Source organism: Cercospora kikuchii, assembly GCF_019650295.1.
Source record: "Cercospora kikuchii DNA, contig_00009, whole genome shotgun sequence".
Taxonomy (NCBI): domain Eukaryota; kingdom Fungi; phylum Ascomycota; class Dothideomycetes; order Mycosphaerellales; family Mycosphaerellaceae; genus Cercospora; species Cercospora kikuchii.
The window spans coordinates 511680-537247 of NW_025408590.1; the positions used below are offsets into that span (position 1 = coordinate 511680).

General features: G+C 52.8%; 11 protein-coding genes across 11 annotated transcripts; 6 read left to right on the top strand and 5 right to left on the bottom strand.

The window, feature by feature from the left end:
- Positions 1 to 68: 68 nt before the first annotated feature.
- Positions 69 to 1606, top strand: CKM354_001231500 (uncharacterized protein; the record flags this gene model as incomplete). Its single annotated transcript, XM_044807835.1, has 5 exons — positions 69 to 323; positions 376 to 885; positions 936 to 1019; positions 1070 to 1198; positions 1262 to 1606. 5 exons carry the CDS (start codon positions 69 to 71, stop codon positions 1604 to 1606), a joined length of 1323 nt encoding a protein of 440 aa, XP_044663770.1.
- Positions 1607 to 2593: 987 nt separating this feature from the next.
- CKM354_001231600 (uncharacterized protein) lies at positions 2594 to 3922 on the top strand (the record flags this gene model as incomplete). Its single annotated transcript, XM_044807836.1, has 1 exon — positions 2594 to 3922. One exon carries the CDS (start codon positions 2594 to 2596, stop codon positions 3920 to 3922), a length of 1329 nt encoding a protein of 442 aa, XP_044663771.1.
- Positions 3923 to 4201: 279 nt separating this feature from the next.
- On the bottom strand, positions 4202 to 5625 carry CKM354_001231700 (uncharacterized protein; the record flags this gene model as incomplete). The annotated part of the gene is made up of 4 exons (XM_044807837.1): positions 4202 to 4853; positions 5061 to 5254; positions 5344 to 5378; positions 5538 to 5625. 4 exons carry the CDS (start codon positions 5623 to 5625, stop codon positions 4202 to 4204), a joined length of 969 nt encoding a protein of 322 aa, XP_044663772.1.
- A 990-nt stretch (positions 5626 to 6615) lies between these two features.
- Positions 6616 to 7179, bottom strand: CKM354_001231800 (uncharacterized protein; the record flags this gene model as incomplete). The annotated part of the gene is made up of 1 exon (XM_044807838.1): positions 6616 to 7179. One exon carries the CDS (start codon positions 7177 to 7179, stop codon positions 6616 to 6618), a length of 564 nt encoding a protein of 187 aa, XP_044663773.1.
- Positions 7180 to 8439: 1260 nt separating this feature from the next.
- Positions 8440 to 10476, top strand: CKM354_001231900 (uncharacterized protein; the record flags this gene model as incomplete). Its single annotated transcript, XM_044807839.1, has 1 exon — positions 8440 to 10476. One exon carries the CDS (start codon positions 8440 to 8442, stop codon positions 10474 to 10476), a length of 2037 nt encoding a protein of 678 aa, XP_044663774.1.
- Positions 10477 to 11598: 1122 nt separating this feature from the next.
- CKM354_001232000 (uncharacterized protein) lies at positions 11599 to 13154 on the top strand (the record flags this gene model as incomplete). The annotated part of the gene is made up of 2 exons (XM_044807840.1): positions 11599 to 11808; positions 11886 to 13154. 2 exons carry the CDS (start codon positions 11599 to 11601, stop codon positions 13152 to 13154), a joined length of 1479 nt encoding a protein of 492 aa, XP_044663775.1.
- Positions 13155 to 13970: 816 nt separating this feature from the next.
- CKM354_001232100 (uncharacterized protein) lies at positions 13971 to 15449 on the bottom strand (the record flags this gene model as incomplete). The annotated part of the gene is made up of 1 exon (XM_044807841.1): positions 13971 to 15449. The coding sequence occupies one exon, from the start codon at positions 15447 to 15449 to the stop codon at positions 13971 to 13973; it is 1479 nt and encodes a 492-aa protein (XP_044663776.1).
- Positions 15450 to 15898: 449 nt separating this feature from the next.
- Positions 15899 to 16909, bottom strand: CKM354_001232200 (uncharacterized protein; the record flags this gene model as incomplete). The annotated part of the gene is made up of 3 exons (XM_044807842.1): positions 15899 to 16318; positions 16373 to 16509; positions 16864 to 16909. The coding sequence occupies 3 exons, from the start codon at positions 16907 to 16909 to the stop codon at positions 15899 to 15901; spliced, it is 603 nt and encodes a 200-aa protein (XP_044663777.1).
- Positions 16910 to 17156: 247 nt separating this feature from the next.
- CKM354_001232300 (uncharacterized protein) lies at positions 17157 to 18043 on the bottom strand (the record flags this gene model as incomplete). Its single annotated transcript, XM_044807843.1, has 4 exons — positions 17157 to 17230; positions 17286 to 17572; positions 17625 to 17704; positions 17762 to 18043. The coding sequence occupies 4 exons, from the start codon at positions 18041 to 18043 to the stop codon at positions 17157 to 17159; spliced, it is 723 nt and encodes a 240-aa protein (XP_044663778.1).
- Positions 18044 to 22264: 4221 nt separating this feature from the next.
- Positions 22265 to 23764, top strand: CKM354_001232400 (uncharacterized protein; the record flags this gene model as incomplete). Its single annotated transcript, XM_044807844.1, has 1 exon — positions 22265 to 23764. One exon carries the CDS (start codon positions 22265 to 22267, stop codon positions 23762 to 23764), a length of 1500 nt encoding a protein of 499 aa, XP_044663779.1.
- A 610-nt stretch (positions 23765 to 24374) lies between these two features.
- Positions 24375 to 25109, top strand: CKM354_001232500 (uncharacterized protein; the record flags this gene model as incomplete). The annotated part of the gene is made up of 1 exon (XM_044807845.1): positions 24375 to 25109. The coding sequence occupies one exon, from the start codon at positions 24375 to 24377 to the stop codon at positions 25107 to 25109; it is 735 nt and encodes a 244-aa protein (XP_044663780.1).
- Between the last annotated feature and the right edge of the window lie 459 nt (positions 25110 to 25568).

The window sequence follows — 25568 nt, forward strand, 5'->3', positions numbered from 1 at the left end:
CAACGGCGGCAGCGTCAAGATGGCCATCAGACTATCCCTTGCCACGACGACTCGAATTCAGCTGAACGATGACACGAAATATTGCGATCAGAGAACCTGCAGGCCCCAAGCTGCAGCGCGTGGACGCAGATCTTCTGATACCAGGCAGAGGCGAACCCGTCAAACATGCCGCATTGATTTATGAACAAGATGAGACAGCAAGCGGCAAAGGGAAGATCCTCTTCGCAGGCACAAAGGACGAGGTTCCCTCAAAATATGCCAATGTCAAGGCGAGCTTGCATGTTCCTGTCCTGATGCCAGGAATGTGGGATTGCCATGTTCACGTACGCAGAAGTCAGCAACTTTATGTTCGTACTTTACTGACAGGCGAGCCAGCTCATCGGCCAAAAAGATCTGAATCTTGAGCAGATCGCTCTCATGTCCTGCTCCACAGCCGGCTTCCGAATCGCTCGTGACGCAGTAGCAACGCTCAATGCCGGCTTCACCAGCGTTCGCGAAGTCGGCGGCTACGGTATAGATATCAAGAATTCCATCGAAGAAGGCTGGATCCCGGGACCTCGAATCTACTCCGCGGGATCTATTCTCAGTCAGACAGCAGGCCATGGAGATTTGCATACCATGCCTTTGGAGCTAATGCATCATCGCATGACTGAAGGTTTTCCTCTTGCCCTGGCGGATGGTGTAGATGAGGCGATCAAGCAGACGAGGAAGCAGATTAGACGTGGTGCGAGTGTCATCAAGGTCTGTGCTACTGGTGGTGTCCTGAGTAGGATTGATAGTCCGAAAGCGGCGCAGTTCACGAATGCGGAGCTGGAGGCTATCGTTGGAGAAGCCAAGCGGACTAATATGATTGTAGCGGCGCATGCGCATGGAACGGAAGGAATTGTGAGCATCGGTGTCGTTTATTGAGAACATGTGCTAATCCTGTATTTTAGCTGGCAGCTTTGCATGCTGGTGTGAAAACGATCGAGCATGGAAGTTACCTGACAGAGGAGGCAATTGAGCTCATGCTTGAGAAGGTACGCCCCCCGATGGTGTAAAGGCAGTAGCAGCGACTGACTTTCATCAGGAAGCAATTCTTGTCCCCACCCGCTATGTCCAACAATATGGCATCGAGCATGCGGAACAAATGGCCCCAGAGAGCTATCAGAAGATGGCCGAGACGGTACATGCCAACAAGGAATCGTATCGAAAAGCCGTATGTGCCCGAACTTATACGACGAACGGGCGCTCGTCTCACAAAAACTGACATTCTCCTCAGATAAAAGCCGGTGTACGTATAGCTCTTGGTACAGATCTCGGTATCTCCAGTCACGGAGCCAAGTTCAATCACGGCACAAATGGCAAGGAATTCTATTACGCCGTCGAAGCAGGTCTGACGCCTCTGCAAGCGATCGAAGCTGGAACCGCGACTGCTCCTGCGACCTTGGGCCCCCAGGCGCCGAAGTCAGGTCAGCTTCGCGAAGGCTATGATGCAGACTTCATCGCTCTGGCGAAGAATCCTTTGGACGATATCGAGGTTTTGGCGCGAGCTGAAGAGGTGAAGTTTGTCTGGAAAGGTGGCAAGTTGGTCAAGCGCGATGGCGAAAAGATTGGAATCATCTGACTGGCGAGGCTGAATCCTCTTGACTACTTCCCGTATTTTCGCGACATTTGTGTCTGCGCTGCGACAGCTCTGTCGCTGGAGTATGGCGGATAAAGCGGGCTGAGTTTCTTGCCAAAAGCCTGGCTGAGCTTGAGCATAATTTAATTCGAAAACTTACAGTACCATCAGGGCAATATTGCCACCCCCGTTGCTATTGAGCAGAGTGACTGCGACAAGGGGACATGCTGTTTCTCCAGCGGAAACGAGGTGAAGAATGCCGCTCTTTGACACCCTTACGAGAATGTCGTCTTTCCCGGGACTGCCACAAGCTGGAACGATCGTCTAAGGCCGCAAATGAGTCACATCGATCCAGAGGGGTCCACGATAGCGATATGGACAACGTTCCTGGCATCGCGAAGCAAGATTTCAGCCATTAATCCATGCGATGCAGAGAACCACCACGTCACAGTGCTGCTGCCGACCGCCAGTTGAATTAGCCGAAGTAGGCCCAGCCCTGTTGGGCGCGCATCACGTGGGCTCGCGTAAAAAAGCTCGGCAATGTTTCAGGTAGGCGCTGCGTCACTCGCGCAACGCCAGCCTATCAACAATAACGTCTCACAAAGACTCGCAACCGCGCTACGACATGTCGCTCTTTGTTGGGCTGCTATTCTGGGCTATTGTCGAGGTCGACCGTCGACGAGACAATGAAATGGGGTCACGCTGGCCTGGCAGCGCCTGCTGTTCGTGGCAGTGGCATGGCGGCGAGGTAGTCTTCACCACCGTTTCCTCTTCCCTGCATTCACCATCTCCGCACCGACACTTCACTATTTCCTGTTTCTTCGCCCGACCGCTTTCCTTATCTTCCCTTCTTGTTCAAATCAGGCGCTGTGCGCTATACCAATAACTTGCTGGCAAGACCTTTTAATTATCACTTGCACGACAGACCTCGAAACAGCAGAACCAACCCGGAGCAGAACATATCACGAACAGTCCAGCACAGCAGATATCATGGCCCGCAACTTTCAGCCCTTCGCAATACTTCCGGTCCTGGTGATCGCGACAGCTTTTGTGTTGTCCTTCCTCTGCATCTTTGCTGGCAATAATCGTGGATTCATGGAAGACTACTATGTCTTCAACCTCAACACGACTCGCTTTGGCCAGAATGCGGTGCAGAAAATTGATAACAAGATCATGGGCCTGAATGTGACCCGAGTTCTCACCAAGCGCGATCTGGTAGAAGTCCCCATGATGATCGATGTCAACGTTGCGGCCCATGTCACTGCACCACCTGGAGCACATATCACACTGGCACCGAGAAACCCCGATGGGCTCGATGATTTCGTCGACGGCATCTCTGACGGCATCGCTTCGATCAAGAGCGACGCTGGAGAAGCTGTGGGCGATGCAATCACCTCTGCCAAAGACGGCATTCAAAGCAAAGCCACCGCCATTGCATCTGCAGTCGAATCAAAGGCCAGCTCAGTCGAAGGCATCGTCGTATCCAAAATCTCCTCTGCTGTCGCCTCTGTGCAGACCGCAGTCGTCGAACAGGTCAACGAAACGTACTCCGACTTCCTCGCCACTCTAGACCTCGACGGCTTTTACAGCATCCACCTCGTCACGACCTGTTCTGGCGAGTACAAGACCCCATCAGGCGTCAACATCACTGTCGGCGGCTCACCCTTGCCACCTAATGGAACCGAAAAGATCATCGAAGAGTGCAAAGACCACTCCGCTCTCAATCCGCTTAGCCTTGTCCGTGTCCTCTTCGAGATCGGCATCTTCTTCACTGGCCTCTGTCTTCTCGCATCAGGCTGGGCTGTAATTTCCTACTCGCGCAAGAAGGCAATCTTGAACGTCGTCCTCTGCGTTCCAGCACTAGGCTTCTTCGCTCTCGGCGCTGCCGCTACACACGGAATCGCAACCGCCGCCGCCGCAGTCATCAACGTCCTCGGCGACGACGTCGGTCTCAAAGCCAACGCAGGAAACAAACTCATCGCTCTTGTCTGGGCGACAACAATCCTGGTACTCATCTCTGCATGCCTCTGGACAATCCTGGCCTTCACAGGCGAGCATCTTCCCAATCTCAGACGCTCTCGTCGCTCAGGAGACATGAGCGAGAAGAATCCGGATGGCCTCCCACGGCACGAGTTGAACATTGTGCATCCTGGTGAGCCGGGCTATGAACGTGGTCCGACAGGGCATTCGGATGTTGCGGCTTGGGCGGCCGCGGGAGCGCATCGGGGTTACCAGCAGAATCCGCAGCAGTCGAATCAGCCGCAGAGCGAGCAGTCGAGAAAGTTTGCGAAGAAGAATAGCTGGTATGTGAGAGGGTAATGGGATGATGCGATATGGCTGCGATGTGATAATTGATTGATGAGCATTTGAGCGCGGATGGTGTTGCATAGCATAGTCTTCAGTGGCAGTCCACATACGATGATACCCCAAACATGCAATGATTCCTTGACCTAATAGCATTGTCTTGTCTACAACATTCTTTCTCTCTCTCTAAGCATTTATATTCAAAAATCTCGTGTTCCGTTCTCCCGGATATCATATCTGTCTGTACAATATAACAAAAGAAAACCCCCACCTTCCACTCCACCAAGTAAATCCTTAGATCTTGCTTCCGCCTGTAGTCCTCTTCGCCAAATTCCTCTCCGCACTAACCACAAAACAAACATGATGACTCAACGCCACAATCTCATCCTCCTCATCCCAAACCACAACCTCCAAATCATACCTCCCATTCTTAATCTGCTTCGCCTGCAACCTCGAAAACAAAAATTTCCTTCCCCCCTCCGGTAAAGCTTTCTTCACATCCAAATTCAACAGAACAGTAGGATACCAATACGGCGTGAATTTCTTCTTGGAATCACGCAGTTGAAGTCCAGCTTCGGATTCGATGAGTTTGGGGTCGTATTGATCGAAGCCGTCGAGGATATAAGTTTCGCAGAGTTGAGGAAACATGTCGACGAGGTAGCCGAGCTTTTCGTTTGTCCAGGCTTCGGTGGGGTCGCGGTGGCAGACCCATTGGTCGTAGATGTTTTGGGCTGGTTGGCCGGAGCGGGGGAAGAAGGAGCGGATTTGGTTGGTGGCTTTGCGGAAGTTGTGGTTGGGCCAGGTGGTGAGTTCGGACCAAGCGGGATCTTGGCCATTTTCGAGGGCGGTGAGGGAGGAGGTTAGCGGTAGGCGCTTGGGATGGGCTTGCCAGTTCGTGTGGAAGGTAAGGCCCATTTCTTTCGAGAGGTTCGTGTTGGTGCAGTAGCTGTGAAGTGTTCACGGGCGATGTCAGATAGGGAGGTTTTGGCTTTGCTTTCTCGTTCTTTTTCGGCGTGGGCTGCGAGGAGGTGCGAGAGCATGTCGAAGTCGACGGTGGAGTTGCGGCGCGATTCGGCCGGCGTGGTGTAGGTGGAGGTGACGGCCGTGGAGGAGTATGGGGAGGAAGAGTGTTGGGAAGTGCGGATGGACTTACCCAACAACTTCTTCACGCCCATCTTGAGTGAGTGAGACGTGGACGATAGAGGTTTGGCGGCCGAGCTTGACATCTTTGATGGTGAATGTCGCGGGGCCGACTTGTGTTCTTCGGAGGAAGTCTAAGTGAAGAGCAAGGGTATGTGGTTGGTCTTGCTTGGAAAGTGTGGTATCAAAATGCTTCTTGACTGCTTTCTGCGAGAACAAGAACAACGGGAATTGTCAGTCTTTAAGTATTGTTGAATGACTTCTGCACGTGTGTGGGTATGGGAGTGTAGACTTGCTTGGAGAGTCGAAGTTACGTAGCCGCCATGTGGAACTGTCCCCAACTATCAGCATATGACTGGGTACGGGCGAAGTAGGCCCGATGAGGCTCCCAGGCGGTTTCCGACTTCAGGCAGGGAGCGTGGAGAGTGGGCGGATTGCAATGGAAGAAGATTGGGCGGATACTTTGCGGATCTGCAGACTTGCGACATACCAGATCCTATACACCAATCGTCTACGAATTCGGCGCTGTAGGTATGGGAGTCGACCTGTTTCACTGCTGTCGCCCGCTCGAACGCCATCTTTGCGTCGCGTTGGTAGGTCCCTGTTATCTATGATCGTCTGACCAAGCGGAAGCTCCCGGTGAGGCAGTGAGGCGGCAGTCAGCGATGAAGAGTGGATGAGTATTCCAATGAGCAATAATGTCGTGTTCTGGGATGTTTTTGTGATCGCCTCGCTCAGTCGTCTGCTCCTGCCGAATGAGAGCCTCGGCAAACTTTCTGCCCTATCAGAGCATGAATTGTCCACGCCACGACTTTGACAAGAGCCACGCGCGCAGGTGGAAATTCTCGCCGGTCCCACGCATCCTATCGTCAACAACAAATCTGGAGACATCCTGTATCGATAGCGGAGGCCCGATGACCCTCCTCCGCCTCTCCCCGGATCTCCAGATGGGGCAATTCCGTGAAGATGGTACACAGCACGGGGAGGACGAGTTGTAGCGAGGTGGGACCGAAAGACGTGACGTTGAAACAGAGATCGTTTTGCAAAGACTTAGTATTGCGTCACGAATCTCTCGGCATGCAGTGCAAGAGTGCCTGCTGTGCCTGAGTACCTGCAGCTAATATAGGCTGTGTGCATCTCTGGTAGGTGGACCTTTATCAACTGGCCAAAAAGATGCAATAGGAAGGTATGAAGTAGGTGAGCTAGTTCTGAGGAATATGGGTCGAAGCTGAGACCGCTGGCTGCGGATAGTCTTGTCCGCCTCATTCTGCTTGTCAAATGGCGACTGACCTTTCAAATCCCAATTGACGAGGCGCTCTACCTTTGTAGCCCCTCTCCCCGCGTACGCCGTCGACCGTCTACTGGTTCAATTTGATATCATGGGAGGACCTGTCTCGCAGAAGCATTGGGGGCCGCGAGTCCTTCGGACGCAATCGGTTCCTCGCGCATGGCCTGCTTCAAGAGCTACCGCTTCACCTGCCATCTCGTGACCATCACCGCTCGCTGCCAGTAGCAGAACTCCAAATGCAGGCTCCAAAAGTTTGCTGGCGCGCCGAAAGAAGAGAAAGTCACTTTCTATTGCCTTCGTATCCTTCAAAAAGCTTCGACTGATCGCGCGTGATTCTGCAAGGCCCAGTGCTCTGCATGCCCTTCTTCGCATCATCATTGCAAATCTCGAAACCCGCGGGACTCCAGCCCATATAGATGGAGCCACTGACTGTGCCGTGTCTCAGATCGTGGTCCTTCAATGTGCAATGTGCCCATCGAGCGCCCTCCCTCGCAGCGGATCTGAACATGGGCATGCATGCCTGCAAGTATGGCGTGCGAGACTTCCCGCTGCGCTTCTTGCCGTCTTCGATGACAGAATCTTCGGCTCCAGTGCAGTTGAATCTTGAGTTGTTGATGCTGTGGTCGTAGTTGTCTACGCCTTGCAGAGGTTTCCAGTCGCCTTTCTTGAACATTGCTTGACGCTTGTAAGCTAGCTGAACAGCTTCCTGGTACATGTCAAGGCAGTGATTAAGACCGTCTGTGGACGCGTTGTGACCGCCTTGGGCGAAGCTGAAATGCAGCTTGGCAAAGACCGTCGTTGACCATACCGCGAGCGCCAGACCGAAGAGCTTGGAAATTTGCATCTTGTCGCTTGTGTGACCTGCAGTGTCGGTCCTGTACTGGGTGAGTTGTGATGGTGGTTTGAGTCGCTTTGGACGAGGGAAGAAATCGGCGGCAGTGCAAAATGTAATTGTGCTTCGTAGAAGATTGCTGGTGCGCTGGTGCCAAGTGGAATGATATTCTGGTTGGGTTCATTACTGTTACTTTGCGTACATACCGTGGGCAAAGCAGCCGTGTTATGCCGACAGTGGAAAGTTCTTCGGCCCATACACTCCGCGTCGAGAAGCCGATGGGTGCGATGGACCATCGGACGCCTATTACTACGCGAGCACTCTCACTTCCCGCTTGAAAACTTCACGCTTTTTGCGAGCGAGAAGGCTGACCGAATAGGGCTTCGAAGGGTATGGCATTCCCGTGGTCGCGGTCTGGAGAAAGCGCGCAATTTACACAATTTGACGGGTGCGTGAGCTGAGCCCGTATGATGCTGTCCGACTCCATGACGCCACCCGGGACAGTTTTCTTCGCGCAGGTTCGTGCAAGCTGCTATCGGAATGACTTCTACTGTACTTCGCTGCGTTGTCACTGACGGAAGGCTTCGTTCGGGAAATGGCTCGCATGTCTGCTCGCGATAAAAGTACCCGTAGGCGCCGTCGTCATTCTGGATACATCTGGCGAGAATCTGGAACACTCCGAGGACATCTATATGTGTCAACACCAGCAACTGCGAGGCGATACCTGGACAATGTCTGAAGCACGGGCCGAATTCATCGGGCGATCTGGGCCGAGACACACAAGGCGTCGCCGTGGCGGTCGCGGGACGCAACCTCGAAAATGCGCATCGCGGTGGACAGCATTACTGCTAGTGCTGGAGGCAGCGTGAAATTGGTCGTGGAAGTGGACGTGAAGGAGGAAGAAGTGTAAACAGCGGTGCTCAGCTGTCATTGACTGGGGAGGACGGGGATGTCGGCGCCGTGCTGAGGCCCCTGGGCGGCGATGAGGACGGGTGCATGCTAATCTAAATCTTATGCACGCCGCTCCTACGCTTGTTTCCGCATCATCTGTTGGCGGTTTGTGCTGCTGTCTTAGTCGAGCATCTCTTATTCACAGCATCTACCTACGAACGCCTAATCCTCCTCTTCAAGTCCTCGCTCCCCTCCACCTCCTCCTCCGACATCCCGCCGCCCAGCCCCCCACGACATAGGGGCCCTGCGATCACGCGCACCCTCAGTCGCACTCGCGTCCGCGTTGGAGGAGCACGAGGTCACGCCTGAGCTGTCAGCAACATGGCGAGCGCGATCACGAAACGGCAGCAGGCTCGCAACGAGCGCATGCTGCAGGACCTCCTGCGGACAGTGCCGGGGAACGACAAGTGCGCAGACTGCGCTGCGAAGAATCCAGGCTGGGCCAGCTGGAACTTGGGCATCTTCCTCTGTATGCGATGTGCTGCTCTGCACCGCAAGCTCGGCACACATGTCTCCAAGGTCAAATCACTGTCGATGGACAGCTGGAGCGTGGAGCAGGTGGAGAATATGAAGAAAGTGGGCAACGTGGCCAGCAATAAGACATACAACCCGCAGAATGTGAGACCGGAGATTCCTATTGACGTGGACGAGGTGGACTCGGCGTTAGAGAGACACATACGCCAAAAGTATGTCACGAAGGCCTTGAGTACTGGACGAGCACAACCTGCTGCGAGACAGAATACAGGGAGCACGGCTACAGATCTGGGATCTTGGAGCGAGGAGCCTCCCGAACTGCCTCCGAAGCCAACAAAACGGTTTGGCTTCTCTCTACGGTCTTCGAGTGCGGCGGTGCCCAAGCAGCGCGCGGATCGAATCACACCACCTCTCTCGCCTGCGTATAGTGGGGATCGCAATGACTTGCCGAGTCCGAAGAGGGGCAACAAACCAAGCCAGCTGTTTGGCATGAAGATCACTACAGTGGACAACAACTTCCAGGCGAAGCTGTCTCACATTCGAGATATGGGCTTTCCAGACAATTCAAAGAACACCGAGATATTGAAAAGCACAGGCGGAAATGTGGAGAAGGCTGTTGAAACATTGATAAGGTTAGGCGAGGGCACGAAGCCGTTGTCGAGGTCGGTAACACCCGGGCCACGAGCGTTGACACCGGTGTCGATGGGCAGTTCTGGGGCAAACGGCATCAGCATTGAAAAGAAGTCAAGTAACCCGTGGGAGGTCAGAGAATCTGCCGCGCCTCCCGCGGTCCCGGCACGCGCCTCTTCTGTTCCTCCTCAACCCACGGCGGCATCGGCATCATGGAATCCATTCTTGCAACCGCAATCGGCTGTGCAGCCTCAGACGTCGCTGGAGAACAGCTTTCAGAACATGTCTCTTTCCCAGCCAGCAACGCAGGCTAACTCACCTTGGCATACGGGGACCCAGCAGGCATATCAGCAGAGTCCAGCTGTAATGCAGGCCAACAATCCTTTCTTACAGCCACAATCAGCACAATCGCAACAGGCGGCTTCGCCCTGGGATCAGCCTTCTGCTTCATATCCGCCACCTGTACAGCAATCATATGCACAGCAACAAACATCACAGTTTGCAAACAATCCGTTCATGCAGCAAAGCGCTCAGCAACAGACTGCGAATGCGAATGACATCTGGGCTCAACAGGCTCCACAGCAGCAGCAATTCCCCCAGCAGCAAGCCAGTAACCCATGGCAACAGCAGAGCTTTACACAACAAGCTCCAATGGCATCGCCGCAGCCCATGTACGGGCAGCAAGCAGACTTTTTCTCTCAACCTCAGCCGCAACAGCAAATGCCGCAGCAGCAATCTTTGACACAACCTCCTGCTTCGAATCCATGGGCGCAGAAACTCGCTCAACACTCCGCACCCCAGCCTCAACAGCAGCCTCAAACCCAATTCGCTCAGCAACCACAACAAGAGCAGCCCTGGCAATACAACTCCCAACCACTTCTCAATGCTCAATATCAGCAATCCGTTCGCCAAGACAAGTCATCAATCCTGGCATTATACAACTATCCCCAACTCGCGCCTGCTCCGAGACAATTACAAACTCTACCTGAAGATGGCTCGGCTCCTCAGCAGACGTACGAGCAGCAACAACAACAGCAGGTCCCACAACGCAGTGCCACTATGCCGCCGAACCTGATGATGATGAACAGCGGGAATCCTTTCGGCGCCCAGCCCGTGCAGCAACAACCACAGCAGCAGCAGCAGCAGATGGCACCTCGACACGTGAGTAATGAGAGCAGGGACTTTCAGGGTTTCGCGGGCAATGGGAGGCACAGTCCGGATGCTTTTGCGGGCTTGGCTGCGAGGTATAGATGATGAATGTTTAATTCGTTTGTGAGGTGAAAGACTAAGAGGAGGAAAGAAACTCGCATCGCCTTTTAGCTTCTCTTTTGTCGCATATTGCCCGATCATGGGCCGGGCTTTGCCTTTCATTTTCTGTTTAAGCGAGGCGTTCCGGATGGTATGTATGGATGGATCGAGGTGATGGCATGTTTCTTTCTCGTCTCTATCGGGAGACAAATGTTTGTAGGGAAAAGATCACATAAGCGTGGGAATGAATGAGACGGACGCTGTGCTGTTTTACATGACAATTGTAGAAAAGTATTTTATTTATTGATATGGGCATTGAAGATTTTGTGTTGCTTTCCTGTTGTATTTCCGGGAGGAAGTCCACAGCATGTATCCTTGTATATACGAGGTTCTTTATTTTATGATGTGACGGGATGTGATGTGCCAGGGCTTGTTTCGTGGCGTCGTGGCTGGCACGTGTGAGTGACGGGCAGGTGGATGAGCGTGACATTCCGTTAGCGCCCGCTGCAGGGTAGCCAATGATGTGGTACTTGAACTTGGCGAAGTCGGTTCGACTTCCACTAGACCCTGCTTTGGTCTTGTCCATCTCCTACATCTACACTCCCTTTCAAATTGGCCGATATCTGGCTTCCTCTTTTGTCTCGAATAATAGTGTTCTGATCGCTTTTGCCTCAAGCTCGGGATGACTGGCTGCAAGCATTTTCGGTGCTCAGAGGCAGCTCTTGGGCAGCTCTCGCGATGCTGCAGTGAACGCTGCTAAGCGCAGTACTCATCATCGTCAAGATTCATATCTGTCGCTGCTGTTGCTCTTACTCCCTTAATCGTTGCACTTGTAGGCTGATAAGCGAGGAACGGGGCAAGTGGAGCAACACACGACTAGCGATGGGCTGAGATGCATACAGCCCTGCCCTACAGCTCGCGAGCGCTTCAGCTGCTGCAGCTGCGCCACGTACTACAGCAACAGGTCAGATACACATTTTTCGCTCTCAGTTCCTGCCTTTTTCTCACGAAGCTTTCATTTCTGAATTTGACCATGATCGAAGCTTAATGATTCGCAGTCCAACAGTGCTAGATCATATTGTCGACTATACGAATCTTTCCTTCATCGACTGTTCGCTCTCTGCCAAGATGGCCGAGATGATCGGTACAGCCGCCAGTGTGATTCAAGTTGCGGAAGCTGGATTCTCGTTGGCGACAACACTTTACAACTACGACAAGTCTGTCAAAAGCGCAGAGAAGGATGTCAAAAAGGTTGCAAGAGATGTGAAGCTCACGGCAAAGGTTCTGCAGAGGACCCACGAGCAATTGACGGGCGACGGGAACGGCAAAGTCTGTACGGTATGTGCTTCTCTGCGTATTGTCGCGATTGACACGACTAGATGCTTCAAACGAGGATCTGACATGCGTCGATGTAGCCAGAAGCGATCCATGATCTCGTGGATGTACTAGAGGGCTGTAAAGAGACGTTTCAGGAAGTCGATGTCGCGCTTACAAAGTCGATGAAAACCGGTGTCAATGGGACGATCACGATTTCGAAGACGGAGAAGATGAAGTGGCCTCTGCGCAGCAGTAAGTTGGACCTACTTCGTGCTAATCTGGAGAAGCTGAAAACGACGCTGCTGCTCATGCTGAGTGTGCTTGCGTACGGCGCCAAAGTCACGCAGGTCGCTGCAGCGGCGGACGTGCGAGTGGATGTTGAGCTCAAACTGGATAAACTGCAAATCGAAAGCTTGGTGGAGTCGAAAAACAGTGCTGAATTGCGATATGCGGAGTTGAAAAAGAGATTCGAAGACTTGGAGGTGCAGGTCGTCAATGGTCCCAATCCATCCGATTCTACCATCGCCAGTCGAGGCATAGAGAATACAATCACAGCATTTGCTCAACCCGGCGCCGACACTCTGCCAACTAGCCCTCGCAACGTTTCGAAGCCACCATTTGCTGGTTACCACGACGTAGTAGCCACAGCGCTGCATCATTGTGCTGAAACCGTTGGCTTCCTGACCGCTTCCATCGATGCTGCGGCCGAGAATTGGCGACACAAACGTAGGGTTGATATGTTTCTCATTGACAATTACCTTGAAGACACCGTTGAGGCGACCAGCCGTCTGCGACGCAAAATCTCGGAACTGGGAGCTATCAAGCCAGAGCCAAGGGACCAAGTGTCTTCGCGCATCCCAATAGTCACTTCAGCTACCCACCGGTCCAGACGAGAAGCCCCTAAGCACCACTCCAAGAGATCGGACAAGAAGGCCACGATGATGCTGGGAACCATAATTCCTGAGGACCGCGACCCTTATTTTCCCCCTTTCGATGAGGAATCCTTACAGCCTCCTCCGCCTCCTCCACCACAAGCCTCGGGCGGCCCACGGTTCGATTGGCCACCGCCGCCGCCTCCTCCTCCTCCGCCTGATAGCAATTACGACGATGCATTCGATCCATACCAACACCAGCATCAAGATTCTCTTGAGCCCTTACCTGTCTGCGAGAAACCATCTCAGCATGCAGCATATTCCGAGCGGCAGTCTCACAGAAACGGGCGGACTCCCACATTGGAAGAAGACAACTCTGAATCTGAAAGGCTCGGTTCTGATGAAGAGGCAGCAACAACGGAAGCAGAGGACCCCGATCCCGAAGACTCCGTGACACACTTCCTCCAGCGCTGGACCGGTTTGGTGGGATTGTAGTTAGACCCTTTGGCCCTGGACCAGAAAACATTGCAACAAATGGCCACAACGGCACTGCTGTAAGTCGGGGAAGCATCTGTCGAAAAGGTCCGATGTTGTATTTGCAATTGCGCAACATCTTCGACTTACATCCTTACCATTGTGGACGGGCGCAACAATGCGGCTTTCCCTGAGCGAAGTAGCAGCTTCTGCAAAGACCAAGAGCATTAGCTATCAGCTACCATGGACATCACGTTGCGCCAATGAGAGAACCAATATCGGGAACAAATTACGACGTGGAATGGCAGAGGCAATAGAGATATCTCATTCATCCATACTAAAGTCAGTCCTAGAGGGTACGCATCTACCAAATCCATCGTGGCAAGGCACAAGGACTCCACTTTCGCACTCTGAGATATCCTCTGCAAGTCATAAAGCCAGTCGAAAAGCTCAATACGCCATAAGTTATGCTCCAAATATGCCTCCTTCGCAAAATCTCATGATCATCGCAGCGTCCAGCGTCTCCGATATCTGCCGTCCGCGGTCGCGGGGCAATTTGTGTCGACGGTGCATCAAGAATGGCTGAAGAAGGACGCAAGCGCCGGGGAAAGATGCAAGAAGAGAGTCGTTGCTCGTTGCTACGTGTGTCGTTTCGTTTCGATCATTACAAGTCGTTTTCGTTTTCGGGGTGGGGAAGAGTCAAGATCTCTCAAGTACTGGGGTCGTGGCAGAGGGAGAAACTCGCAAGATGCTTCGTGATGGTAAGAGTCGTGATCGTGGAGCTTGCCAGTGCTGCAAGCGAGATGATTGAGTGGGAGTCGTTGAATGCGGAAGAGTTCACTCTACCATGTGCACGTCGTCTGCGGAAGCTTCCTGGCCAGTCTGGTTGACGAAAGTCCAGTCCCTGTCGGCAGCAGCAGACTCTGGAATCTGGCCGTTTTGGGTGACTTGACGACGATCGGCCGCGTTGAGGTGGTTGTGGAAGATGGAATTCTGGCGCGCTTGGTAGGCCTGGTACTGAACAATCTTGTTATCAGTCTCTGCGACTCGTGCGTGCGCCCACTCGAGGACCAGCAGACGCTCGCGACGCTCGAGAGCCAGCTGGAGGGCCATGTCCTGGGCTACTGGTTGGTGCGCGTGAGTTGGGTATGTGGTTGGTGGCAAGCCATTCGATGGCAGTGGTGGTGGTGGCAGGCCGTTTGGTGGCGCCATGGTGGCTGGGTACTGGTTTGGCCAGTTGGAAGGAACGACAGGAGTAGCGGCACGGTATGGAGGGCCAGGTTGGAAGGCCGGGATGTCGGTCTGCCTACCCCAGGAATCTCGAAGAGTGGTGCGCTGACCACCACCAGCGCGCGCTGTGCTGCGTGGAGGAAGAAACGGTGTCTCTCCTGATTCGACCTTGAGAGCCCGGTTGCCCATCTCACTCACTGCCATACTACCAGCTCGCGAATACCGATCGAAGTGTCCATGCTCCATGCTGCGCCGCATGTCCTCTTCAAAATCTCTCGGCTCAGTCGGCGACAGAGACTCATGCTCCCGCTTCACTTGCTCTCCATCTCTGTCTCCGGCAGGCTGAGGGAACAGATTGTCCATGGTCTTCTTGCCCAGACCCAACTTCTTGGCTGCCTCGAAGTCTCCATTGTGAGCCCTCTCCTTGAGGCGATTGGTGCGTCGCTGGGTAGCGACTCGGGCATTGTGCTTTCTCTCCTCAATTCGAGCGAGGAGTTCCGGGTCATCGATTGGCTGCATCGGGGAAATGGTGTGAATGCCACGAGCAGCCTTGTTGCGATTGAAGATCTCAGTCAGACGCTCGACGGACCAGCCGAGCTTGAGAGCAGCGTCCAAGTTGTCGTTCTCAGCGAGCATGCGGAGCTGCTTGATGGGCTTGGTACTGCGTTCGCCAAGAGAGCGGCCCCTAGCCGCTTTCTTACCCTTGGTGGAAGTGCGGCGGTGCTGAGGCTGTGGAGTGAGCGAGTCGACATCGATGGTATCATCTGCCGTGGCTCCTGGGATGACGGAGGTGTCCTTGCTCGAGGCGGTGCGAGTACTCTGACGAATTGAGACTGATGCGACTGGCGCGACTGGCGGGCTCGAGTTCGGTGTGGTGCAGTTCAACTTCGTTGGCGGAGCGTTGACGTGATCTTCGCCAAAAGGAGTCTTGTAGTTGGTGAACAGGCCGCTGTCGCTGTGAGGGAGAGTTTGGACATGAGCAGAGCGAGTGTCGGTGAAGTGGCGGAAGGGCTGCGAAGGAAGGGTGCCCCAGGAAGCGCCATCGATCTCCGGCGGCGTGAGTGTTGGTCGGCTCGTGGCCGTCATGGCTCTGGTATGCATCGTGAGGTGGTGGTGAATTGGCGCAGGAGTGAGCGTTGTCATGTGCGTGTGAGCGTGAATGGCGAGGGGGAGGGGGAAGTGGCACAAGATTGAAGAGAAAACGGTTGATGTGCGGACTCAAGCGTGAGAGGGCGTGTGAGACGGCATGTGAAGTTCGGTCAGAACTGTTGGCGTGCTCAGGCAGCCAGAGCAAGCACATGTGCAGCTGCAGCCAGAAACGCCGGTGGCGGTGTGCTGGATCCACTTTCCATTGACAAGTGAGGCAGCGGCGCGGTGAGGCGGAAGTGACAATGAGGGTGGTGCCATTGTGATGGATAGGCAGCGGCGACAATTGACTTGGGCAGGAACATCTTGAAGGTAGCCATTGTCAAGGGTTGAGCTCTCGAGAGCGATGGTGTTGAGCCTAGTGTCGTCGACCTTCACTTGTCTTCTCTTTACCAGCCCAGCGCTTCATAGATGCTCCAGCAAATCTCGCGATCCCATCTCTGCTCATCGATCTTGGCGACCTTCTCCTCAACTTCTCTCATCTCCGTGTCCTCTACTTCTGCACTCACTTCTTCATCTTTTTCCAGAAGTCCTTTCGACATATCCTCCGGCAGCGCCTCCTGAGTCTTGCTGCTCTCCATACTCTCCTCAGCTACATCTTCACTCACTCCACTTGCTCCGGCTCTCTTCTCCGCCTCTCTCTTCTTCCTCTCCCTCCGCCTCTTCCCATTCTCCCTCTGCCTCTCATACGAAGCCAGCGTACTCGCCCTCCCATTGGCCAGGTGCACTTTTCTCTTCTCGTAGCCCGCGCGGTCATTGGCCCGCCTTTCACTCAAAAGCTCTGAAGCCTCGAGAGATCCTTCACAGGCCTTCGCATCAAGTTAATGAGTGTATACTGGAGAGGAGGAGAAGCTGAGACTGACCAATTTGCGCAGCGTCTCTCGAGATGCTTTCTTGAGATCGATTGGGGGTGATGGAGAAAGTCTTGCTTGTTGATTCTCTTCCTGCTTGATGTCCACTTCGTCTGTGGGTGTGGAGACGGAGTCGCTCAGTGGCTCTTCTGGAAGCGGAGTCGGAGATCCATCGTACTCTTGTTAGATTTTCATATTGATAGGTTTGAAGTTCATTGTGCTGAGATGGTCGGCATTGAAATGCATGGGCTGCTCTGGATTGATAATGGAAACCTAGTGATGAGAAGGCAGATGCGTTGATGTAAAGAAAATACTGTAATGTGATGTGAGCTGCCTGTGTCAAAAGTGAAGTGCGTGGAAGCCAGGAGAACGATGCCGATTTGTAGACAAAAGCTGTGACATCGCATTCAATCGCCTTGCGTTGCTCTGTTCGCTGTGCTTCGTGGTAGCTGAAGTGTTTCCAACATGTCAGATTTGCCTCTGGTTGGCAGAGATGTATGTACGGAGGAAAGCATCCGAGATCGAGGTGATGAAACATTCGGCCGTCATCTCGAGCAGATCGGATGGAAAAGGACTTCCGCTTTCTGCTTGCTGTAGTCTATAATGGTCTGAACAGTATACACGGACATCACACCAGTGATCAGTGGTTCTATGCCGCTGCATACTCATGCCGCCTATTGTACAAGACTTTCCGGGTATATGCCTTTCCATCTCTCGTGACGCCAGTTCCAAGTCCAACGGTGAGTCGCAGTACTCACAACAAAGCGACCCAACCCAATCGGGAATAGTCAGACCTCTACTGATCCCAATGAATATCCGGCGCTCCTTGCGGCGGGAAGACATTCTGCGCATACTGTCCCTCGACATTTCCTACAGTAATCACATCAGCACACCACTCGAACCCCATCACAGAAATCACACTCACCCGGCGTCTTATAATTGCAAACAGTATAATACCCCTCCACACTACCGGCATTCGCCAAATACGGACAATACTGTGTCGCACACCCAACATTCGTCGTACTACACCAAACAATCTGTGTCATGTGGGCCCATTGTTCAAAGTAAGTGTAGTCAGGCTGCGGTTGGCCGTAGTAGTACGTGAAGTAAGGATATTCGCCATTGTACCAGAGTTCTGTGATGACGCCTGAGACATTGTAGGCTGGGATTCCGGCTGCGATGTTTTGGCCTGCTTGGCCGTAGTCGTATGCGCTATGGAGAGGTCAGTTGGAAGTTCTGAGGAAGGGGAGATGACGAGACGTACAGGTTGTGTCCGTATACGCAGGTTTCTGCGACGAGTTGTGCTGTGTAGGCTAGCGCGTCGTCCCAAACGAGGTCGTAGCACTGTTGGGATCGAGTCAATTCGGTACGAGCGCGCGGAATCTCCTGTTGCTATCCTACCATGTGATTGTTCCGGTGGTAGTTGTGGTGCTTCAAGCACTCATTGTTGTATTCCAGATATTCATAGCCCGGCTCGATCCAATTCGTAGACTCCTTCCTGTCTGCAGCTTCTTTGTTGCGCGCATAGATCTCCCTCTTCCTCAGCTTCTCCTCGTCTGTCCAATGATCCTCTTCAAGAGGATGTCGCGGGAAAACCTTGTGGTGTTTGTGTCCATGGTCCGAAGCAAATACTGTAAATGAGTGACACAGCAATGCTGTGGCGAGCACCAATGATCGCAACATGTCGCAATACGAAGTGGCTGAGTGGGAAGCCTGCAGTTGGTTGATCGAAAGGAGTGTATGCTGTAGTCAGCGTCTGGCGAAGGAGAGGAGGCGCTGCGCGGTAACGAGCACTGAGACAGTCCCATGTTAATATGCTCAACTCTTTGACTTTGGGTACGCTCGGGGATACCTTGGTGTGATGCTGTCTGTGACATGTGCCTTACCATGTCTATCCCTGTCAATCAGCAAACAGAACGGCCAAGGCCACTGAACTTACGACCCTTAACCTTGTAGACCTGGTCGAAAAGGGCAGCACAGGCGACAAAGGTCGAAATTAGGCGCACGAACAAAGATGTCGCTCATTGCTGGTGGGCGTTCGCATACCATTTGTTGAACAGCGTGTGTTGCTCGGTTACTTTGCAGAACATGTTTCAGTAATTGTGGTTCTTCGCATTGAGAGGGTGTTCGTCTCGAATGGATCGGCACCAGCATGTATGCCGGCTACGTAGTCCCATGGGTCAATCCGGGGAAGGCACTTGACCCATACCGGAAGCCGGGTAGGCAATGTCGTTGAGCTCCAGCCTGGACTTTGCTCAAGGGATTGACAGGAGCACATTTGGACTCCCGCAAGCCAAGATGGTCTCGGCAGAGTGTGTGATGTCCCCTCAAGCAACGGATTCTTGGGCAGAAATATCGCACACCGGTGATGTGAGCTGTGATGCTCTGCGCAGAGGATGCGAACACTGCGTCACTGAGCATGATCTGAAACTGTCTTCAAGTACAACCCGAGGTGTGTCCTCGGGGAAGCGCCAGCCTTGGACATGGTGAATGCAGGTGGTACGGATCTGTTCAATCAAGAGATTCGGTTGCACAAGGAAGCCCTTGCCTGTGACGTTCATCAGATGTTGGTTCCTGATGCGCACAGATGCAGGACGCACGACGACCGGCATGTCAGCATCGAGTCGGTGTCCCACATGCTGTAGAAAAGGCGGCACGTTCACTGAGGCAGATACCGCATGGAGACTACACGAATCAGCTGCCTGCCGCAAAAGACCATGACCAACCAAGTAGATGCCGTATGCTCTGTAGATGTCCCGAAGGTGTCTTGACATGCCGGTCATCAGGAAATCCTTTGCGCTTCTACAAGACCTCGGCATGCTCTCGCGATGTCCGCCCGCATGTCGACGCATGATCTGTGGTCATAGAGACTTGCACTTTGCATGCCGAGCAGTGATAGCATTGTTTCAGATCTTGATGGGTCCCTGGATGGCTGAGGTGAACTCTGACCACGTGGTTGTCATCGAGGTTCTGCCGCAGCTGCGCTCGCATTCAGTTGGCGGTCCACCTCACTATACGAGAGACGGAGTATGCTCGGACAGCAGATCGTGAGAAAGACAGCGAAATCGGCTTTGATGCGCCTCGTACGGCTCTTGCGCCTGCAACCGCAATGGAGCGCCAGGGTTTCCTGTATGGTAACTTCGCGCCGAAGCGGGAAACGTCCACAACTGGTCACGAGACTTTGCCTTCTTTTCAGTCAAGGATCTCTGCCGAATACGTTCGCAACGGACGCCAGGAGCATCAGCGGTGCGCGGGATGTATACATTGATGAGCGTGTGTGAGGACGATGGTGGAAGGAAAGTCGGTGGAGTAACGGGAATGGAGACTGAAACGGAAGGCGTTAACAAGTGCTGGGACAAAAAACAAGCTTTCCTCTCTCTGCTCTCTTGAATGCAATCGCCTCCAGGAACTTCATCAATCGTGCTTTCTCGCATCTTTTGGACGTATTGGCAATGAACTACCACAGGACGCACAATGCTTCCACCGAACATCTTTCTTCCACAGGACTTTGACCTCCTTGAAGCAGTGTCTCTTGTACGATGCATTGCACGGAAGAACGTGAAGATGCGCAAAGGAACAATGCCTACCAAGCTGTTATATGTGCGGTCCGCTCTGTTCAAGAGAGAAGTATATATGCGTGAGTATCTATCCTGCTACGGTACCGCAGAAGTGTACACTGCGCGTTCGTTCAACTTTGCAGGCCTACAACCTCGAAACACACCTTATCATTGAGCGACATCCTGGTCCCTGACTTCCGCTACCGCCGGATAGCGCTTATGTACTGACTCGGCGATCAGCTCATTGCTACCAAGTCCCGCACACCTCCTATTTTGAATGCACTTGACGTGAAGCTCGCCGCTATCCGTACGACCTGATCGTGAAAATTAAGGTTACAGGCCGAAGACAGTAGTCTGAAGCTACAGAGACATGACACGGCGCTCCAGCCGGGCCTCCAGAAGCCGGCTGATCAATGTCACGCCACGCGTATATACCAGAGACGGACTTATGGCGAGGAGTACCAGAAGATGAGAAACAGAGGTTACTGACTGAAAGCAGAGGCCCGCTTGCGCTGGCCGTGGTGTTTAGCTTCTATGGTGCCTCCGTCCTCATTGTCGCTCTGCGCATGTACACACGCATATGGATCACAAACCGGACCGGTCTCGACGACTGGCTTATGGTCGCAAGCATGGTGCGTTCAGCCTTTACCTTTTCCGTTGGCTTGGGCTTTACTGACTCCAAGTTCAGGCCTTTATGACGGCGGTAGTGGCCTTCGTTGCTTTCCGTAAGCAAGCCATGTCTCACAGTCGGCGGTTGCCTGACATTGATCGTAGAGGTACATTATGGAGACGGCCGACATATCGTGGCATTGACCACTTGGAATCTGAACAATATCGCAAGAGTGAGCTTCCAGATCCCTCTAGGTTCCGACCACTGACACTCATAGATGAATTATCCCGCATGCCTCCTTTGGACTATCGCCAACACAACCGCCAAGATATCAATATTGCTTCAACTGCTTCGCCTCTTGGTCTCACGCCTCGGGAAGATTTTGATCTGGTCTCTCGGCATCATCGCTACGTGCGCCAATATTGTCACGTTTATTATCACCTTGGTATCGTGCATACCTATACGAGCCTTGTGGACCCCAGAGCTGAACGCCACGGCTAAGTGCATCGATGCAGTACTGTAAGTCTCGAATCGTGAGGTTTGTATCTACGTGCTAACAGGCTCAGTTTTTGGAAAGTGCAGACCATTTGGGAGACTTGGACATGCTTTTGCATCATCGGTCTTCTGATCCCGCCTTTGTGGCAGCTTCGACTATCGCGTGGTCGGCGGATTGGTATCATCGTGCTGTTCAGCCTCAGTACATCGTGAGTTAGTATATCTCATGTTCATGCCGCACGCTCAAGTCTGACTAGAGTATAAGATCCTGTATCGCCAGCGTGATGCGAGGTGTAGTTCTGTTCGACTCCCAGTTTGTGACCGCGAATCAGATTCTGGACTCGGCGTGGACGTCAATTCTGGTACGATTGTCTGCATTACCGCGTGTGGTCTGATTCTCAAATTACTGACCAGCGGCGAAGTGCACTATATATGCGCAACTCGAGATCTTGCTAGGCGTCATCTGCGCCTCGCTTCCGGCGATACTGCCACTAGTCGCCAAATTGCTCTCGATCTTCTCGAGGAGTGGTCGTTTTCGCGAACCAAGTGGACCACGGCCAGTTGTTGTGAACGCAGCACCAAATGTACCCGCAGAGCCAAATGAAGTACATCTTCCGCGATTTGGCGTTCTGTCTTCGCCGAAGACGACAGAGATCACCCAGAGCGAACACCCTTTAGAGGAACGCTCTTTTTTTGCGACACGATTCTAAGCTCAGATCAGCTATAAAGTATTTGCTGCCTTCTCTGTCTGCTTGGAGCCGACCGGGAACGGTGCCAGACGATGCTCATTTAGAATCTGGTGGCACGGATGTTACAAGCGTAACGACGACGAGCATTGCGCAAACGAAAGAGCGACAATGAAATTGAATCCAACGGTAGAACGCTGACAAGCTATGACCAGTGGGCCGAGGGCGCTTGCTTCAATTGACCTCCTTGGAGCAGTTTCCTTTGTTCCCACAAGCCTGAGATGCATTGTATGGAAGAAGAAGAACAACACCGAAACGCACAAAGGAGTAATGGTCACAACGCTATTGTCCATGCCTGTCAGCTCTGTCCACAGAAAAAGTATATGTACTGGCACACACAAGTGTATTCATCATTCAGCACACTTCGAGTCCCAATCAGCTGAGCAGTCCTGCGGCCTCGGAAGACACTGACGACGTTTTGCGAACTACCGCCTGAGCCGGTCTCAGAAAAAGTTTCGTAATCTGTCTCCAGTAGATATCTCGAGTTCCAGAAACCATGAGACAACCGAATGGATGCAAGCCTGGTAGCTGCGTCAGACTGACCCGTGTCAAGCAAGGCAGAATCCGCACATTCTTGGTAAGATATCGAGCGAAGCTGACAGAAATCAGACAGCCAGCTGAAAGCAAGCCTGAGAATTCAACCAAGCTAAGTCGTGCCAAAACAGGACGCGTCAGTAGATCCCAGCGACAGATCATTCGCAGCGCAGACAAGCACGCCTTCCCAGCTCGCGAGATCGACCGCAATGGAGAGCAGATGCGATTCATTCGCTTTCGTGAATCGACTCTGCGACACTACGTTTATGAGGACCCGAACGGTGTGTACGAACTTGTGAGCAAATGGCATGAGCATCACTTCAAAGTGAATGCAATGCTTCAAGCACAAGAGAAGCTCAGACAAGAAGAGCAGCTCAAAGAACAAGAGGGGCTCTGGGAAGAAGCAAGGCTCAGGCAAGAAATAAAGCTCAAAGAAGAGGAGTGTCTCAAGGCTGAGAGACCGGTGACCACGAAGAGGGATGCCAGTATCCAGCCCAGGAAGCTTGAAGACTGGGAGACTGAACTGATAGCCCGGTTCAATCGTAACCTCGACAGCATTCCAGAGCAGCTTGAGGAAATTTATCGAACCTCTAGGTCCGAGGTGCAGAGCGAGGATCCGAATGACAAGCCTTGCACGCCCGCTGCGGCGTGCGAGAATCCAGCTGACGACTATTCTAGCACTGGTGCGACGGTCGAGATCTCAGCTGATACTGAAGCTAAATATAATGTCGTCGATGAAGAAACCTCAGCTGAGGAAACTGCCGATTGCGATATGACGGAAGAGGCAGCAGCCGACATGACTGCAAGCTGCGATGCCAAACCCACCAAAAGCTATGCTATGGAACAGCCTCCAATTGCTCCCGATGCCAAATGCCATGAAGGAAACGAGGCTCCCGCTGGCAAAGCAGCCAAACGCGATGCAGAAGGAAAGACCTTAGAAGACAAAACCGCGCGACGCGACAACGAGCCTGTTTGCACTGCGGCGACCGAGTCCCAAAATGATGTCAAACCTGCATACCAATCTGCAATCGAAACTCTCGAGCGAGACCATTCCCTCATGGAAGAACGAATCTTGCAACTAGAACGCAAAAAGCGCGAGCTTCTCGAGGAGCAGAAGGGCCTTCTCCAAGGTAACACGCGATTGTTCGAGACCATTCGCTCAGAAGCCAAGACGGTCAAGCAAGAACAAGAAGAATTGGAGAAGCAAGCAGCTTTGAAGAGGAAGGAAGCTGAAGCCATGGAGAAGAGGGTCAAAGAGTTCGAGAGCAAGGAGGATGATTTGGTGAACAGGCTTATCGGTCTGGACATTGGTGAGCAGTCTAAGGTTCCGAGACGAGATGCTGTGAAAGGTGACGAGCCTTTTGATGCTGCTGCGCTGGTCCCTGAAGTTTGCGATGTGAAGCCGACTGCTGAGAAGAAAGTGTGGCAACAGCCTACTGCCATGGAGGAGTCTGAAGAGTAGATGTGAGCCACTTTTTGACGATACAGTGCGGACGCAAGTCGAGCGTTGACCTTGAAATCGGGTATGAGGAACCACGATTTTGCTGAATAGAGTGACAGGTCAACAAGATGTAACATTTAGACAGAGGCTTTGAATGGGCGAACCATGCCATTTTTGCAAGATTTCATTCGTTTTCATATCTTTCTTTGTTGTTAAGACTCCAGTCGTGTAGTGGTACAAGTCCAACTCTTTGATCTTCTGCAAGATTTTGAGATGCTTTCAGTAAGCACGAAATGAAGCACGAGTTGACAGAGGTGAGGTGATGTTGGTGGCTAGGCAGGCGGGACGCGGCGCGGTTCCTTGCGGAGATCTGCGGAGAGCTGTGAGCTGTTTCGTGACATCACCTCATCAACGCGTTCATTTAGTCTACCAACGAATATACTACACTTCTTTGTTGTCAACTCCAAACCAGATGATGTGTTGAATGTTCACATACCAGTTATAACAGACTTTCACCTCTCTGATTCCGTAATCCGGATCGAAACACGCGTATAGTCGCGTTCCGGTGCTAAAACACGGGCAGTTTGCTTTTCAGTGGCAAACAAGCCACAAATCGCGATTTACCGTCAAGATGCCGACCACGAGAAGTCAGTCGAATGGTACAGCGAAGACTAGTAAAAATGCCTCACCCAATGCCACTGCCGGTACGAAACGCAAAGCCTCCACCACGAAGTCCACACCTGCGAAGAAGGCGAAGAACACGCCCACAAAACAAACGAAAATCGAGCCGGAGTCGGGAAATCTAGACGCCAATGTCGAAGACGAAGTCGAGGATGAACTTGTCACAATCAATCGCGCTCCTGTGCTAGAGCTTTGGGGAGCCTGCATCACCCAAACTCTCCACCCATCTCTCGCCTGGCCGACGTGCCTCAGCGTTGGCTCCGCCATCAGCACTCTCGCCGCCATCTCGAAAGGCCGCTCAGTAGGCAAGATCGATAAGCCTGACAGCTCCGAACAAGCAGCCAAGCAACAGAAGCGCGAAAAGGATCAGGCTGAGCTAGAAGAAGTCGACGTCATGAGCTTTCATCTCAAGCTGAAAGATGGGTTGGCTGTGGTTGGTGATCAGCCCAAGAAAGCGAAAGAGGACACTTTGAAGAAGAAATATGGAGGAGATGAGAACTACGATAAGGTCAGAAAGGCGATGCTGGAAGCGTTAAAAGGATGGAAGGGCAAAGAGGAAGAGCTGAGCAAGAGAGGATTTCACATGTATGAGGACTTCCGGCCCAGTGTCGCTCCCGGGCAGAAAGGCTGGGGTAGGAAAGGCGAGTTGAATTTGAAGAGGATTCGGGATACCGTGGGAGGCTGAGAACTGGTCACCACGCTGCTGCTACCCATCTGCAGGCAGGAGCCATTCCAGAAACATCACGGCGACACCACCTATGCCATGACTGCAACCATTCGCGCAGCATTGACCATGCTGGACGAGAACTCCCAAGTACTGACCGGGCGGTACCAAAACCGAGAAGTGTGAAGATGCTTCTTAATTTCAACGAGTGTATTTGCACCTCTCTGGATGTCTGTCAAAGCAACGCTATCGCAAATCAACAACTTTTGGGGGGTATCTCTCAAAACAACGGCAACGCCATACAAAGCATGTTCAGTCTCATCGCCACTCAATGTTCCGCCATTGCTCGAACGCTCAGCATTCTCTACACCCCATGCCATGCGATGCGCCCTCTCAAAGCTCAAGGAAATCCGAATCAAAGAAAATACACACCAGTTGACGGCAGCATCTCGCAAAGTCCAGCATCGTGTCAAGTTCGGC